General features: G+C 39.2%; 1 protein-coding gene across 1 annotated transcript; it reads right to left on the bottom strand.

The window, feature by feature from the left end:
• Positions 1-10173: 10173 nt before the first annotated feature.
• Positions 10174-14337, bottom strand: LOC101158158 (putative nucleotidyltransferase FAM46A). Its single transcript, XM_004083727.4, has 2 exons — positions 13273-14337; positions 10174-12683 (listed from the first exon to the last, which is right to left on the bottom strand). Exons 1-2 carry the CDS (start codon positions 13696-13698, stop codon positions 11868-11870), a joined length of 1242 nt encoding a protein of 413 aa, XP_004083775.1. The 5' UTR covers positions 13699-14337; the 3' UTR covers positions 10174-11867.
• Between the last annotated feature and the right edge of the window lie 1650 nt (positions 14338-15987).

The raw sequence follows: 15987 nt of genomic DNA, 5'->3' as shown, positions 1-15987 counted from the left end.
ATTATAAAGCGGGGACGCTGAAAGCAGCCATGTCAAGAGGAGAGGCGAGGGGGGTGTGGCCTCTGCCAGCTGGTGACAGACAAAGCTGACTTGAATGAACGCCATGGGCCTCCTGTAAAGGACGGATCAGTTAATTCTGAGCACCAATCCCAGCAGTGCCCACTAAACTTTTCCTTACAGTGGTAACACCAGATAGTTTTCTATACTGTAGTTCAGAAAATGTTAAATGAGTAGCAGCTGATAAAATCCAGGCTATAGTAGTGGCAAGGCTGTAAATTCCCCGTGCGAATACAACAGATAACTAGCAGTTACTTTAGAAGTTATTCCCACAATTTTAAAACTGTTAGTCAGCTATTACAAAGTAATTACAATTCAGATTTTTTTTAATGAACAATTACTTTTTTGTGTTTTAACATGATCTTGTGGCAGTTTTTGCATACTAGAGGACATAGATAAAGAAAATTAAGCTCAAAATTGCATTTCTGAGTGTTTTTTGTTCAAATTGTTTTGAGTCGAGGCAGATAAAAAAATGGTGTTTAAAAATGAATATATTTATAACATGGAAAATTAATTTTGCGGGCCTCAATATTCCTACTTCGCTCTATCCTGATGCCTCCGCTTGTAGACAGATCCGTAATGGATTCCTTTCAATTCCATCACACCATTCCAGGTGAAACCGTTTTTTTTTGTGTTTTAATCAATAAATGCAAAGCTCCACAATCACTATGACTGAATCCAAGATTGATATCGTTCACTGAGGTCTGGTGAGCTGCTCCTTTATCAACAAACCTGAAAGCAAGTTTGAAGTGTAAACCCATATACATTCAGTTTAGCATTGATTGTTTAAAGGTCTTAAAATGACCTGAGATTGCCAGATGTTGAGCACGTGCATTTGACAAGTTAGCAATACAAGGAATGTATTTAATACAAACTTTTCTTTTCAAGAAGCTGTCAAATATACGCATGAGCTTCATGCAAAATGTATTCTATTAATGTGTTTGTAAAATGGTAAATGGTAAATGACGTATAGTTATATAACGCCTTTCTTCCTACAAGGACAAAGCGCTTTACAGTCACAGACCCATTCACCCAGTCACACACACATTCACAGGTGGCGGCTCTGCTGCCGAACACAGGCGCCTGCCTACCACCAGTGAAGGCATCGGTAAAACTACGGATTGTATTAATTTCTTTGAAAATTTAGTTTTAAAAATATTTTTTTCTCCACCTGTGAACAGATTTGCTTCTCATTCCTCTTTTTGTATGAAAGGTGTGTTTAAATTCTTTGCAGTAACTAAACTCCCTACTATTGATGTTTCTTATTTAAAGACTCACAAAAGTTGTTTTCTGCACATTCTATTTCTGGAATTAATACCCATTTAGGCACAATAATACAGTTTTTGTTTGCTGTCAACTAAAATGTTGTTAGACAAAAGATAATGATGTAAAAAAAAACAACACTTGAAATTGGAAATTAAATAAATAAATGTTTCATAATTTATCACTTAATATTCAAGTAAAAATTCATCTTCTTAGATGTATGATGGGATTATTTCTTCTGAATTGCAACTTAATTGATGTAAAAGCTTTAACATTTTGGCCATGAAGCATCTCAAGTCTTGTTCTGGTGTCTTACTTTATGAGAGTTGTGACTGCTGTGACTTGAAATGAAAAAAAGAGATAGTGGCATTTTGTCTCTGTGATCAGTGCTCATCTCTCCTAATTTCTGTCTAACCTACCTCATGAGACAGTTGCTGATCCACGATTCATTTTTTCATCTGAGAAGTGGGCTGTGCAAAGCTTTCACAGCAGGTCTAACAGTGGGACACCCCCATAAGACAAGCACACGTTTTTATTAAATGATATACAGCATTCCCTTCTTTTGATGCAAAGCCAGAAAGTGACAACATCAAAAGAGTGTAAAAGATTGAAAAATGGCGAGGAAATAAAGAACACAAGCTGTTTCAGTTTACAAGTGGGGTTAGGAATGGTTCTGTCTGCAACGTTTTAGCGGACAAAAAGAAAGTAAATTTAACACATCTGGTTATGGTTAGATTGGCACCAACCAAAAAAAAAATGGAAAAAGTCTTTTTCCACTCCTGAGACATAAAAGTTAAACCTAACTCTCTTAGACTAACCATTGTGGATGCATATATTCTATATGCATGCATCCTCTATCACAGTGATTGGCCAAGCTCCATGTTTACTTTGCTGAAAGTCAAGCGCTGCTGAGCTGAACTGGAAAAAGGTCGGTGGACAGGAAGATTGCAGCTGACTCGAGATAATCACTTTGCACTGCAAACATCAGATCGGTACAAGCAGCAACAACATGCACACACGTCACTGTCATGCATGCTGCACACTCCACATGCATGCCACAGCTTGAGAAAAGCAGAAAATGCACAAAGAGCCTTTTTTTAAAAAAAAGAGGAAACTCTTTTCTGTTATGCTCCTAAGTAGTTTGAAAAAATAATCTTTAAAAATATCTATGGGGTCTGCATTCTTGGATATTGAAAAAAAAAGTATATTTTAAGTTTTATCAGTTTGCTGCAACTGCTTGTGACAAAACTGCAAAGAAAACAAATTCCAACAAATTTTCTGTAAATTGAGTTGAAATCTTGCATTATGACCAAAAAAATCAAGTTCACATTTGTGTCCTGCAAACAGGACATTTGAAAAAAATGCTTGTGGTTGTCGAAGAGTCTTGCCCAAGGACCCACACTGGATGAAGCTCATCGAGACCCCTGGGAAACAAACCCTGGTTTCCCATGAGCAGGAACACACGCAGCAAACTGAGCCATCCAGACACAAAAAAGACAATCCCAATTGGGTTTTTTTTTCGTCTTAAACAGTTGTAATTTTATATATAGATCAACAACACCTACAATGTTTCAGCTTTTTGCTTTTTGAAGGACTAAAAGAGATTTATTGTCACAAAAATAAATGTGTAATAGTGTTGTAAAACCTACTGTCTTGTGCAAAAGAAAATGTCAAAATTTCTTCAAAAAACATTTTAAATGGTTTAATATTTTTCTAAATTTTTTGGTCATTAACTTTGTTTATATAATGAAATATCCATGCAATAAAGTTCTAAAAATATTAACATTTGATATGGGAAGTTTTCTGTTTTTTCCATTTTTAAACAGTTAATTTATATCTTAGCTTTTTAGATCTAGATTTCATTTAGATCAGCTTAAACTGTAACAGCTGCCCCTTATCAGCTTTAATTTGGCAAACTAGTGTTCTGTGGTCGGTTAGATTCCTGTTGGTTGTTTTGGTATGGTAAGAAATAAAGTTGTTTTTTTTCTTTTTGTCTTCATTGTGCTGTTTTGGGAATTGTATTGTTTTTAAATACAGTTTTAGGGGAAAATGTTTGTATGACCCCAAACAAATAAAACAATGAAATAAAATACTGAAATTATATTTAGCCTTAATGTAGTAGTAATAATAATAATAGAGTTACATTGGCAGAGCTACAAGCAGTTCTTTTTTTTAACTACCGGTAATCCTTACAACTCTTCTTTCCATAATTTTCTATTTGAACAACCAACTAAGGAAGGTCTATTCAAGATCATTTTAATTGTGAAATCTTTACTTGTTGGCAATTTTGTTTTGTTGTTTTCTATCTAAATCTGCATCTGTTTCTTTTTTTTTTTTCTTGGGGGGGTTAAGTTTTTTTGTTTTGTTTTTGTTCTAGCTGAATCAAACAGAGCTGGTTGAGTATAACTTTGATGCCAGGGGACCGCAGTTCTTCTCCAAACTTCAACCAAAAAGCGTTGAATACGAACCCAAACCACATGAGTGGCAGATTACAAAATGCTAAATTTCCGATGACGAAGGAGCGGGAGCCCCTCACAAACACTGTCATCTCATTCCTTTTGTTGTTAGCTGTTTGATTTTGATACAAACATTTTGACTCTGACTTACGGATGACACAAGCAGTTTCAGGACAGAAAAGTTCAAAGTAAGAAGAGTGTGACTTTAAGAACAGTTATTCACACAGCTGGATCCAAGCTGGGATAGAAGAAAACTGAGCCGAGTAAAAGTCAGCAGGACTTATCTGATAAAGGTCATATGTTTGCTTCCAAAGTACACAAATCTTGCAAAAATGCTTTTGATGAGACAAAAATGCATGTCAAGGTGGTTAACATTAACATAGTGTGATGCTATTAAAGGAGGCTGTCTGGCTGCCATGGATCCGTTTCCCAAGCTGAACTTTCCTCCTCCAGCCTTTTTAAAGATTCACATTAAAGTATCTTTGACTGTATTCTGAGACGGTGGCTTAATTCCCTTTTATAAGGAAGTAATTTGGAAAAGACGCCTGTCTGCAGATGGTGAGCTTCTTGGAAAAATCTGCAGCTGTGTTGAACTGCACAGCCTTAGGTCAGTTTGTTTTGGTTTTCTCTGGACTGAAGCACAGCTGTCTAAGTGGAACAAACTCTGTCTGCTTATAAATGTCTGACCAACAGAACTGATAATGCTGTTTTTATACAACCTGTTGAGGCTTTAAAGGCTCAATTCTTTGGAAATGCTCTTGAAACTGTTTTGAGATCTTGTAGAGTAGAAACAGCATCAGTAATATCGCACAAATATTGCATAAATGGTACGCAGTGAAGTTCTGGGGCGAATTTGACCTTTCCATATATAGCTGCAAAGCTATACTTAACCACATACAGGTGTGTTTTTGGCACGAATATGAAGCTGGCAGGTGTGTTTGTGGTGTTTGTGGTAATGACTGTCATTACAGGTGAGGTGGAAGCAGGCGTGCACAAGGCCAAAGTGGCGTCAAGAGGAAAGCAATTAAGCTTTTTACCAGGATGTGAGGGCACGACTGGTTTCTCTGCAAGTTCAACACACACACACACACACTCAAATGCAGGCATAGTCTAAGTTTAAACAGGCATGCAAACACACGGAGAAAATAGGCAGAAGGTGGATACTTGCAACAAAAATTCACACAAACTGGCACCTTGGAGTTTTAAATTTAGCTCGAAATGAGCCCTTCAGATTATATCTGTGCTAAAAAAATAACTTCCCGCATTACAACTGGGATTTTTCACACGGTGCATATTTAGCAAGGTTAAGAGAATCAAAAGCAACCTTAAGAATTGCTCATGAAGCATTTTGGATTAAAAAAGCTTATACAATGGATAGCAGTAGAATTAAAGAAATAAATAGATGTTTTACTCTAGCCTTGACATTTGCAGAGTTTAAAACCAGTAAGATTTATGACACACTTAAGTGTGCTCATGTCCCTGTAAGTCAAGATGAGTTATGACCAATCTGCACCCAGCATACACACACAGATCCAGGTAACTGTGGTTGAAAAAACAAACTGTTCCGTTCTCTGCAGGATGACACTGTATCTGCTCGCTACCGTCTGGATTAAATCTATCCTGACTTTAAAATGCCTGTACACACAAACAGAAGCAAAAGGATACCTCATGAAAAAGAAGTCTATGAATAAGCGATGAGTAGCTTTACAAAGAAATTGGTTAAATCCTTTTTTCTTGACTGAAATCTTATCAATAAAATCACAAGGGTTTCCTAAAGACTCACTCCAATGAAAATTGTGTTTTTGGTGTTTTTAACATGTTCTGGTGGCATTTTTCTGATAATGGAGGACAAATACTTTTAAAAAAATTAGCTCTGATTTGCATTTCTGAGGTTTTTTTCATTCAAATTGTTGTGAATCAGGAGCAGACAAAAAAATTGCAGTGACGTAGAAAACACACAAGCTCCCTGCTTAGCTACATTGTGATGCATCCACTTGTAGAAAAATAGAACCATACGTTTTTGTTTTCATCGTCTGAGCTGGTATCTGGTTAAAAACTGGTGAAATAGCTCCAATATTGCACGCCATTTTTGTTGCACCGCTAAGGTTAGGTTGAGGTTTTGAGGGGCTGGAAGGAGGGTGTAAACAAAGAGCCCTCAGTTAACAACTCAAAGGTGGTTTTCTAATGAACTACTGCTGCTCTGCAGAAACTGTCCTAGCAAACAAGTTTTGTTTTATTTTGGCTAAAAACGGCCTAATCATAAATAAAAGACCATTGGGAACACTTTGACAATAGATCAAAAAGTTTAGAGTCCAGTTTACAGCAGCTATCTGAAGAAAAATATATCAAACCTAAAAAATTAAGTTATGTTTTTATAACTAATGGTCTTACAGATCCATATGGCTGTGTTTCAATAACTGACTTTAGGATCTCTGTCCTCATAGATTTTTACATTTCAACAAGTGTGTCTATGTTTCAGTGCTAGTGTGGATCCATCTGGCCCCAACAGTTTAGACAACCAGGCCTAAAGACCTCAGATTAGGGATGAATTTGATTTATTGTTTCAGCCAGTCAGTTCTTTGGCGTCGGACAGGATGGAAAAATATGTCAGTGGTTTGTTCTTCAAGTACAGATTATTGTTATCCTGTTGCCTAATAATCGAGAGGATCATGTTTTGCTTGTGGTTGCCGTTCTCACTCTTCTGAACCAAAATCTACAAGAAGTCTGACACTGAGTAAAAGGCTGTTGTGTAACACAAACAGGCAGAAAGCGAAAAACACACAAATACAGACAAGTGCGCCAAAAAAACATTCTGTATTTTTTGTCTCTTTTATGCTCGTTCTCACAGACCCACAAGGAGTTGTTTCTCACAGTCTCGACTTGCTGTTGTTTGATTTACTCGGTGACCTTTGACCCCGCTTGGGCTGAGCTGGATGGACTCTTGGCCCTGATTGCCGTTCCAACTAGTTCATCTCCAACACAACCCTACTAGCGCTCACTGCACATGCATGTTTGTATGATTAGATTTAAGACTAATTAATTGTGACAGCAATGACCTCATCTGACCTTTGAGCTCTCAGGCCAATACAGAAAATTGAGATCATGATGGGGTTATCTATATGAAAACGTTTCTTTTCTCATGACTCTTTGGACTTAAAACTATTTCACATTGTTACCCTAAATCTGATTTCTAAACCAGGCTCATCACTGAACAGTCACTCCAGAATCAACCGGGGCACAAAATTAACTTCCTGGATATTTAGATGGGTAGATGGTTTACAAATAGCTAAAGGAGAACAATAAATCACAATCACTATGTTGTTGTGGTGAATTTTCATCTCACCTCATAGTAAAATGCAATTGCTGTATCATTGGTAATCTCCTCAAATTAAAAATTTCTAATATTTGATTGGAAACATCACGATAACATAGGACTCAGTTATCCCTTGTGCTATCCTAGGCACTTTAACATTGAGGGTCGGGTCATCTAGACCCTACAAGACAGTGCACTGAACCTTTTTTCTTCAATGATTTGTGATCTTCACTGGTGTCCATGGATTACATGAAATCCTCTTCACCTTTATCCACCTTTGTCATGGTAGGAATAGCACGTCAATGTAAGGGTGGGGTCATAGGATAGCACAAGGGTTAAGTCCGAATGCCATATATGTGATGCTTCTTTTTTTCCAGGAAAACAAGGACTTACTTTTAAAACCTGTTTTTAGTATTTGCACAAACCTCTCCAAACATTAACTGGTGTCTCTTGTCTTTTATATATTTTCTTGAACCTGAATAATAAAGCAATCAATGAAACAGTGGTTTAAAACTGGTGAAACTTTGGAATTAAGTTTTGAATTAAGTTTTTAGGATGATAAGTGGCATCTGGATAAATGAAAGGAACATTTGATGTTGAGTTGCCAAAATAATAGCCCCATGAGGGGGGGTGGGGGAAAATGTAATAATGAGGAATTACTTCTACGACATATATTCATAAAATATTTTTAAAAGACATCTGTTACTAAATATGTCCTGATAAAGAAATCACATTCATGGGATACCTTAATGTTCTCGTATCCAAGTTGGCAAAAGCTCACATAAAAAAGAATGCCAACGTCTAGATTCTGCATAAAAATGTTTATTTTTGTATTCCTGTTTCGTATCAGTTCATGAAAAATCATTGCATTACTGATCACATGTCTCAAAATAAATATATGCATTAGTCCATCCATCCATCCATCTGTGCAGGGTTGCAATGATTAAAATTGCACTTTTCACTTTTTACCACAAAACAGGTGCTGCTATGTTCCAAGTAGACTCTTACTGTTTTACATCTTTGAGAGTAATAGTACTTTAGCAAAATAAAAAATTAAAGTCTTTGAATGTTTATAAACTTTCATGCTTGCACAGGCTAATAAATCCTTATTTCTGATGTAGATCCATGCTACACTGTTGTTTCTGTACACATGCGTCACCCAGAGGCTTTACTAAAGGCATGCACTTTATGGCACGTAAAAATCATCACAACGTAGTTTGTTAAAAAATAAAACATTTAAACAAAAATATTTTATATGAAACTGTGTTGGCAAAAAGCAAGTCTTAGTTGCACTAGCTGTGTTGCATTTATGGACTAAATGTTTGTGGGAAATTCTGAACTATTAAAAAAAAACAGTGTAATGCTTATTGGTTGTTTATAGATTGTGATCTAACTCAAAAGTAAGAGCTTTGTGGTGGCCACTCCACTGCCTTAACTTTACTTTCAAAAAACTAACATAAAACAAAGTTGTAGGGTGGCCTTTGGTCACTGTTGCTTGAAGATGGTCTCTCCAATTGAAGAAGTTGAATCGTAGATATTTACACAACCACATTTTTCCTGAGTATTTTAATTTGGTGAAGTGCACCAATCACTCCTGTACAGTTCTTCCAAACATGATAATCCTTCCACCAGGCCTTACTCCTGAGTTTTTCTTCGGGCTATGAGCATCTTCTTTTAGATAAATTATGAAGAGTTATTGTTCTTGAGAAGGATATTAGTTGTCTTTAAAGTCTACACTATGTGAAATACTCACATTTTAAATATCAGCAGGTTTCTTGAAACTTCCTGACACACTTTATTAGTTTGTAAAGTCTGTTAAGACGTTCAGTAACACACTTCACATGTTTCACAGGGTCTATGTTAATAGGTTAGTGCTTTTCCTGGTTATGCAACCACTCTGATGGCCTAAATCCCTTGTTCCTATTTCCTTCTAAGTCTTTGATAAGGAAGTGGTCAGATTGCTTCCTCTTTTTTTCATCCCTGCAAGAGTGGCATAAAAAATGGTGGGAGGTTGGACAGGTATGTGTTACAGGACAATAGCTGGTAAATCTCTGCACGGCAACTACACCAGAGCTTTGAGTGTATGCTAGTAGAAAAAAGCTAATCAGCTTTTGGCAGATGGGCTAATGTCTTTACACTGGCTGAGAGAAGGACCTATATTTAGCGTCACACTCTCCCTCTTAACAAGGGATAACAGTTCTCCCCTCTGAGGCTACTTTGTCTCCCGTTTCATCTAGAAACCCACAGTGGCAGAGGTAACGAGAACATGCAAAGACAAACGATCTTGATTAGTACTAAAGATGCAATCTCAACAAAATTGGTAAATTATTGGTTAAAATATGTGGTGTAACCCTTGTGCTATCCTAGGCACTTTAACATTGAGGGTCGGGTCATCTAGACCCACTAGACAGTGCTCTGAACCTTTTTTCTTCAATGATTTGTGATCTTCACTGGTGTCTATGGATTACATGACATCTTTCCACCTTTATCCACCTTTGTCATGGTAGGGAGAACACGTCAATGTAAGGGTGGGGTCATCTAAAATAGCACAAGGGATAAGGTGGGACAAAGTCAAGAACATGATGGAGGCACAGACTCCATGAAGGGACAAGATTGAGAGAAACAGATTTAGTGGTTAAACTTTTTCTCAATGTCAGCAGGGAAAGTGCCATCTGGAGGCCAAGGCTTCAGGGCATTAGAGCCACGCAGACCTGGAGCCAATCCACTCAGCAAAATACCAATACTTCCAGGAGACCAAGGCTCTGCTGGACGTTCGGCCTGCGCGGATCCGTGACATCTACCTGCTGTTTGAGATTCATTCAAAGCTAATAGGGTTGGCAAACGACACTGTGACGCCTGCAGACGCTCTTCTGTGACGTCTTATGGAGGGGAAATCCTTCACGTTCAGCTGTCACTTGCTGGCAGAGAAAGGGCTGCCCACTGGGATTGTACGGTCATCCAAGAGCATTGACCGAGTATAGACTCCCTTTCTGTCAGGACTTACAAATTCTGACAAAAAAAGGCATTTTGGTTTTCAGTGTGACTGTTAGTCTAATCATTTGCAGCCAAAGATGACAAAAACTCTTTACTGATAATCTTTTGCTTTTTATTATCAAGTCAGTTCACTTGAAACAATTTTCTAACCTTTTTTTTATCTCACCAGGGAACAATCATTCAGTCTTATCAGAGCAACAGAAATCCACAAGAAACAGCTCAGAGCACAGATAGTGAACACAATAAACACTCAACATAGTTGATGCATCCACTTGCACTGCCAGTCATCATTATTAATAATATTAATAATAAAAAAAAACTATTTTGCAAATGCCACAAAAAGAAATCCACATACAGCTTTATAAATCTGCCAGCTAGCCGAGCTCGACACAACCTGTACAAAAATAAAGACTGAAATATAGAAAAATAGGATATTTGAAAGAGTAGAATCAGGGAGTTTACAACAGAAACCTGTCTTATTGCCGTTTGTGTATTCACAATATGTTCAACATTTCACACTCTAAATGATTTTCTCACTGAGAAATTACCTCAAAAGCTTTGTGGTTTGATGCAATAACTGTGATCCCCCCCCCCCCACACACACACACCATTTACTTCTTTAGTGCACTGCTCAATCAGATACGCAGATGTTTAAAGCTTTTATGGGTAAAACAGCAAATACATTTAATTAATTTTTGTATGCGTATTACTACTTTACAGCATACAGACAAATATCTGATTTATAAAAAAATAAAATAAAATCAAGGATACTTCAGAGATTGTGTGATTCTGGTCAGCAACCGACGTCCATTTAAGAAAAAAATGTTTTTGCTTTTTTTTCTAAAAACTCTTGATTGTCCTTTATTTGGATCCATTTTGAAATCATTTTTACCCTGACAGGCATTTTGACTTCAACTCTCCCTCCCCACCCCCATCTCAACCCACTTCTACTTGTAATGACATGGAGTCATTGCTTCCTCTTTGGTGGTCAACATGTGCTTGTGCAGCAGAGTTGCTGATAAAAACAGAGCCTTCAGCTAAACAACATTCAGCAGACCACTTGGTTCAGTTCCTGGCTCGGTGTAAGAGACCTTCCTCAGCACTGAGGGACTCCTATGTGCTTCATACATTCATTATTATCTTGGAAATTTTCAATGAGACATTAACTCTTGTCTAGGATAAAGAATCACAAATAGCTCTTCCCTTTAGGCTTAGTCTAGGCACTTCAAAGTTATTCCTGTATAGAAATAAATCATGCATTGTTTTGTTGTTTCTTGGTCTGCTTTCAGTTCAGAAAAACTTCAGTATCAAAAGCAATTGTTTGGACTTGTAAACAGTATTCAGTTCCCCTTTCTTTGCATTCTGTGAAAAGACTATGTTCAGTCTCTGACCCACACATACACATATTTAAGCATTAATACTATCAGGATCCTCTGCTACTCTTTAGCAGGAGTGTCAGCATTTTTTAAATAATCCTGGATTTTGCTCTGATTTGTTTGGTCAAATGGAAATTCTTGTGATACAAAATTCAGAACACTCATCTGAGATGGTAAAGCGCTGCAGCTCGGATGCAGTTTGAGCTACCAAAACGCCTCGTCAGTATCTCTCTGGCACAATGTGCTCAGCTCTTCCTGCTGTGGTACCAAAATCCAGGAAGGATCTTCCCTCAGTCTCACACTCCCTGATCCAGATTCTTTGTCTTGGCTATTTTTCCTCAGGAAACATTCCTTCATGTGGCCACGAGTTCCACCAGTTCCACAAAGGTGCATGGGCAGACAGATAATTTAGCTACAGGGCAACCAGGTGGCATACATGGGATGCTGCAATGTAGAAAGGTAGTGCTGAAAATGTGAAGGTGGGCATGAGTAGACAGGCTGTACCTGGGCTATGTAATAGTTGCTAAAGTTGCCATCTGAGACAAAAGGGGCTGGCTGGTAGAAGCAGGTGACATTAGCGGCATTGGGGATGGCATTCTGCTCCGCCAGGACACGAAGTGCCAAAGAGGAGATGAGGCTAAGCGTCTGCCGCCTCTCGTGTCCCATCAGGCACACAGTACTCTCTTGCACCACCTCGTACAGCGTTGCCAGATAGTCGTATTTTCTGTCCTCCAAGTCCACAAAATGGTTGTGAAGATATGACTCCAGCTTTCTCCTCTGCTCGTTGACGTCAGGGAAATCTATGAAGAAGCGCGAGCACATGTAGCGCTGCAAAAGTTTCATTTCAGTGTCCGACGCTGCGCGAAAACCTCGAACCAGCAGGTGGCAGTATTTCAGCAGACCGCCACCGCGAATCTCCTCTGGGCTGCGAGTACAGATGAGGCGCTTGCGCAGGTGATCTAAGGCGGTCGGAAAGTCACCGTAGACGCTTTCTCCGAGAATGGTTGGGTGGAACGTGGCTGCCATGGAGTGCTCAGAGCATTCGTAGAAGAGTAGAAGGGAGTCGAGACGGATCTGGAAAGAATCGACGCTGAACTCAAACTGCCGCCGAAGTGAGTCCACGAACTTTAGCTCTACGTTCTTGCCACGATTGTTGGAGAGCGAGATGAGACTCCAGCGGTCAGAGTCATTGCACACCTTCACCATTTTCTGCACGTAGGCCTCCTGTAGAGAAAAGATTGGGAGCATTTATAAGTGCATCCAGAAAGCTTCAATGAAGCCTTTAAACCATCATTCCTCCTAAAATCAGTCCCACACAAGACTCCTCCTCCTCCGCCTCTCCTGTAACAGCTGCACTATAAGGTCTGCATTGAAAAAAAAAAAAAAACAACATGACAAATATGTTCTACTCATCAGATAAGCTGAAACAAGGTTGAACCCTTTTGCAATGTCAGCCTACCTTTGTTTAGGGAAGCTCTGTATTCTTCCATTCACTCTAGATAAAATCATCATGAGGTCTGTTAGTTCTTAGGTTTTCTTGATCACATCTGTCATTGGTGGGTCATTTGTAGCCTGGATCGGCCTTGGTATCCAGGTAACTCAGAGCCAAATGATTAATGAGAATCTAGCTCGATTGGATTAGACAGAATCCTCTCTGAACTGAAAATCAACCTAATTTCTCAACATTTTTCATATCTTATCTTCATCTTTTACTTCCCCTTTTTGGATTCATTTGGAGGCTTACCGATGACATCTGAAAGTTTAAGGCATAGAAGTTTAGTTTCAGACTGTGTGTAACATATTTCTGCATTACCTTTAAGGTCACTGGTGTGATCTTTTCTTTATTCACCCCCTCAGGGAAGAAGTCCAGAAGTGAGTCAAGAACTAACTCCTTGACTATCTGAAACTCCATCTCTCCTTTGAGCTCAGCGCAGAATATTAGGTCCAGATCTTTCCATCCCAGACCGCTGTCCTCGTGCAGGACGTAGCTGGCCGCAGATCCGTTGAGTCGCACCTCCCGGACGTGGATCCGCTTCTCCTCCATGCGGCTCCGGACCACCTTGACGATATCCCGCGGTTTCACTTCCAGGGTCGGGAAGCTCCATCGCCCGTGGATGGGAATGGAGCTGGTCAGGATGGTGTCCAATCTCTGCACTTGCTCCCAGTTGAGAACGCTGAGGCTGATGCTGTCCCCGTCCGGCCCGCTGTCGGTCGAAGCGCATTCAACACTCTCGTCCATGATAAGAGGTAGACAGTGGGGTGTAAACGAGAATTAAGCGAAATTATTTCGGGGCATCAGAGAGCTGCAGCGCCCCGAAAAGTAACACTTTGGTGCACGCCGCTGAGATGCAGGACGCCAACGTCTCCAAGCATGACGACAGGATCTAGCAGGGCGGCGTTCGACTTCTTATATAAAGTCTGCACAGCAGAAAAAACAGCTCAAACGTTTGTCCCAAAACAGCAGTTTTCCAGTCTCTCACCGCATCCAGGACTTTGTTGCTCCTCAGTCCGCTTTAAAAAAAAAACCTTTGGCTCACTTTTACGCACAGGCTTGTGCGCGCCGCGCCGCGCAATTCACAACGCGAAGCATAGTTTTAAGGCTCCACTTGAACTTTTTTTTGCACACCTACTTTTTGGAAGCGGTGTATAGTCGCTTAGCCTTCACATTTTGGCCGAATTCTTGATTGCTGGTTCTGCGTCATACCGCAGACGACCCACTCCACAGCTGCCAGGGAGGCTGTGAACAACGCGCTTCCCGTCTGAGAAGGGTTGGGGCGGGTCAGTTTGACTGACAGCTCACAATTGCTAATAGCTTTCTAAAGCTTCTCTGAGTGGCTGGAAGCCTGAATATTAAGGCGGGTCGGAAAATTGATGAATAAATAAAGAATAAAGATCAAAATAATGTCTGAGTATAGGCATTTCTCCCCCCACAGTTTTTTTCTTTTCTCCTGCAGTGAACTTTATCAAAACCTACAAGAAAAGGCTGCTTTTGGCACGTTTTTATCATTTGTTAATATTTTATTTGGCTTCAGTTCTCATCTACTTAGCTTAATCAGCTGTGGAATAACTTTTTTCTAAAAGAAGTTGCTTAGAATGACGAAAAAAGATGTAATAGATGTTCTTTAAGTCTGTATTGATCATCACAACGATCAAATGCATAAGAACAGCCCTAATCTTCCTCTATTCAGTAAATATGTCATATATATTGCATAAATTATTAGTAGATACATTGAAATTCAATTTAAAAGTACATTTATTAAAGTTCCATATTTTCAACTAACATTTCTTGGACACGAGATGTAAGTTGGCATCCAATATGTGGAGTAAGGGCCATGGTTGTCATGGAGAATCTATCAGCTCAAAGCTTGGCGCCCATATCTGCGTCACTGCAGAGGAGCCCATTAACCAGCTTATCACAGATTACCCTCAATGAGCGCTGACACACATGCGTTGCTACATGGAGACTCACATGCATCCTCACAGTGTTAGAAGTGTGATTGTCTAAAGCTGATATTCTTTTGAAGTTTTTATGTCGAGCAGGGAAAAGACTCTCTAAAAACGTTTTTTTTATGTTCCTTTTGAAGGACTTTCTCAATGCAACTGTCAAAACCCTTATTAATTGAGTATAGAAGCTATAATAACACAAGTCATTTAATAATCCTTGTCATTTCTCAATACAGCTTAAACATTCAGGTTGTGTTTGCTGTGGATTGGTTAAATATCAGAAGCATTTATTTGTTCAGTCCTGGGTTCACCTCTTGGTTCTGCTTCTTTCTGAATTTCCAGTGAGCCGAACTCACGTTAGATGACAGCGAAGCTCTACACAGGACAGCGGGTCAGCCTCTCTGCTCATTCATCCACTGGCTCAGTGTCAGTGTTCCTGCCTAGGAGACTTACAACAAAGCAGCTCGTTATCTGACCTTTGACATGCCAAGTGGATGACACCAGCTTGGTTCTAGATGTCTCAGGACATCGGGATTAAGATTTCTGTCAAACCCCAGTGCAGTTGCCAGATAAACTATATTAAAAATGAATATGTCTCTATATAATTATTGCTTTTACTGTGTTGAACATCTCTCTAACTAACCATTTTTGGCCACCTGCTTTTTTCCCTGTGGACATGCAGTTTTAGTGCCCAAATGTGGTATTTTCCTTTCTAAATAAACAAGATTTACAAAGTGGCCATGTTCAGTTGTGCTTACATTTTTGCTTTTAGCCCTCCTTCCTTCTCATTTCACTTGTCTGCCTATTTATGCTCATCCTCTTTCCAACCCCGTTTCACTATCACTAGCCATGAAAGTTCATTAAGAGATTATTGTAAAACCCCTCAGGTGAAATATCTTCCATCCCTCCTTTTTTGTCTGACTTCCTCAGGACTCTACTTTAATCTGGATTCTAGTCAATATGAAGTTGCATTAACCCAGAACGGATCTGTCTGTTCTTCAATGAAGCTGCACTTTTCTTGCAGAACTAATTTCTAAAGCATGATGGTGCATGACTCGTAAGTGTACGTGGTATCTTAGTGCTG

The sequence above is a fragment of the Oryzias latipes genome, chromosome 24 (genome assembly GCF_002234675.1).
Source record: "Oryzias latipes chromosome 24, ASM223467v1".
NCBI lineage: Eukaryota > Metazoa > Chordata > Actinopteri > Beloniformes > Adrianichthyidae > Oryzias > Oryzias latipes.
This window is presented reverse-complemented; position numbering and strand designations above follow the sequence as displayed.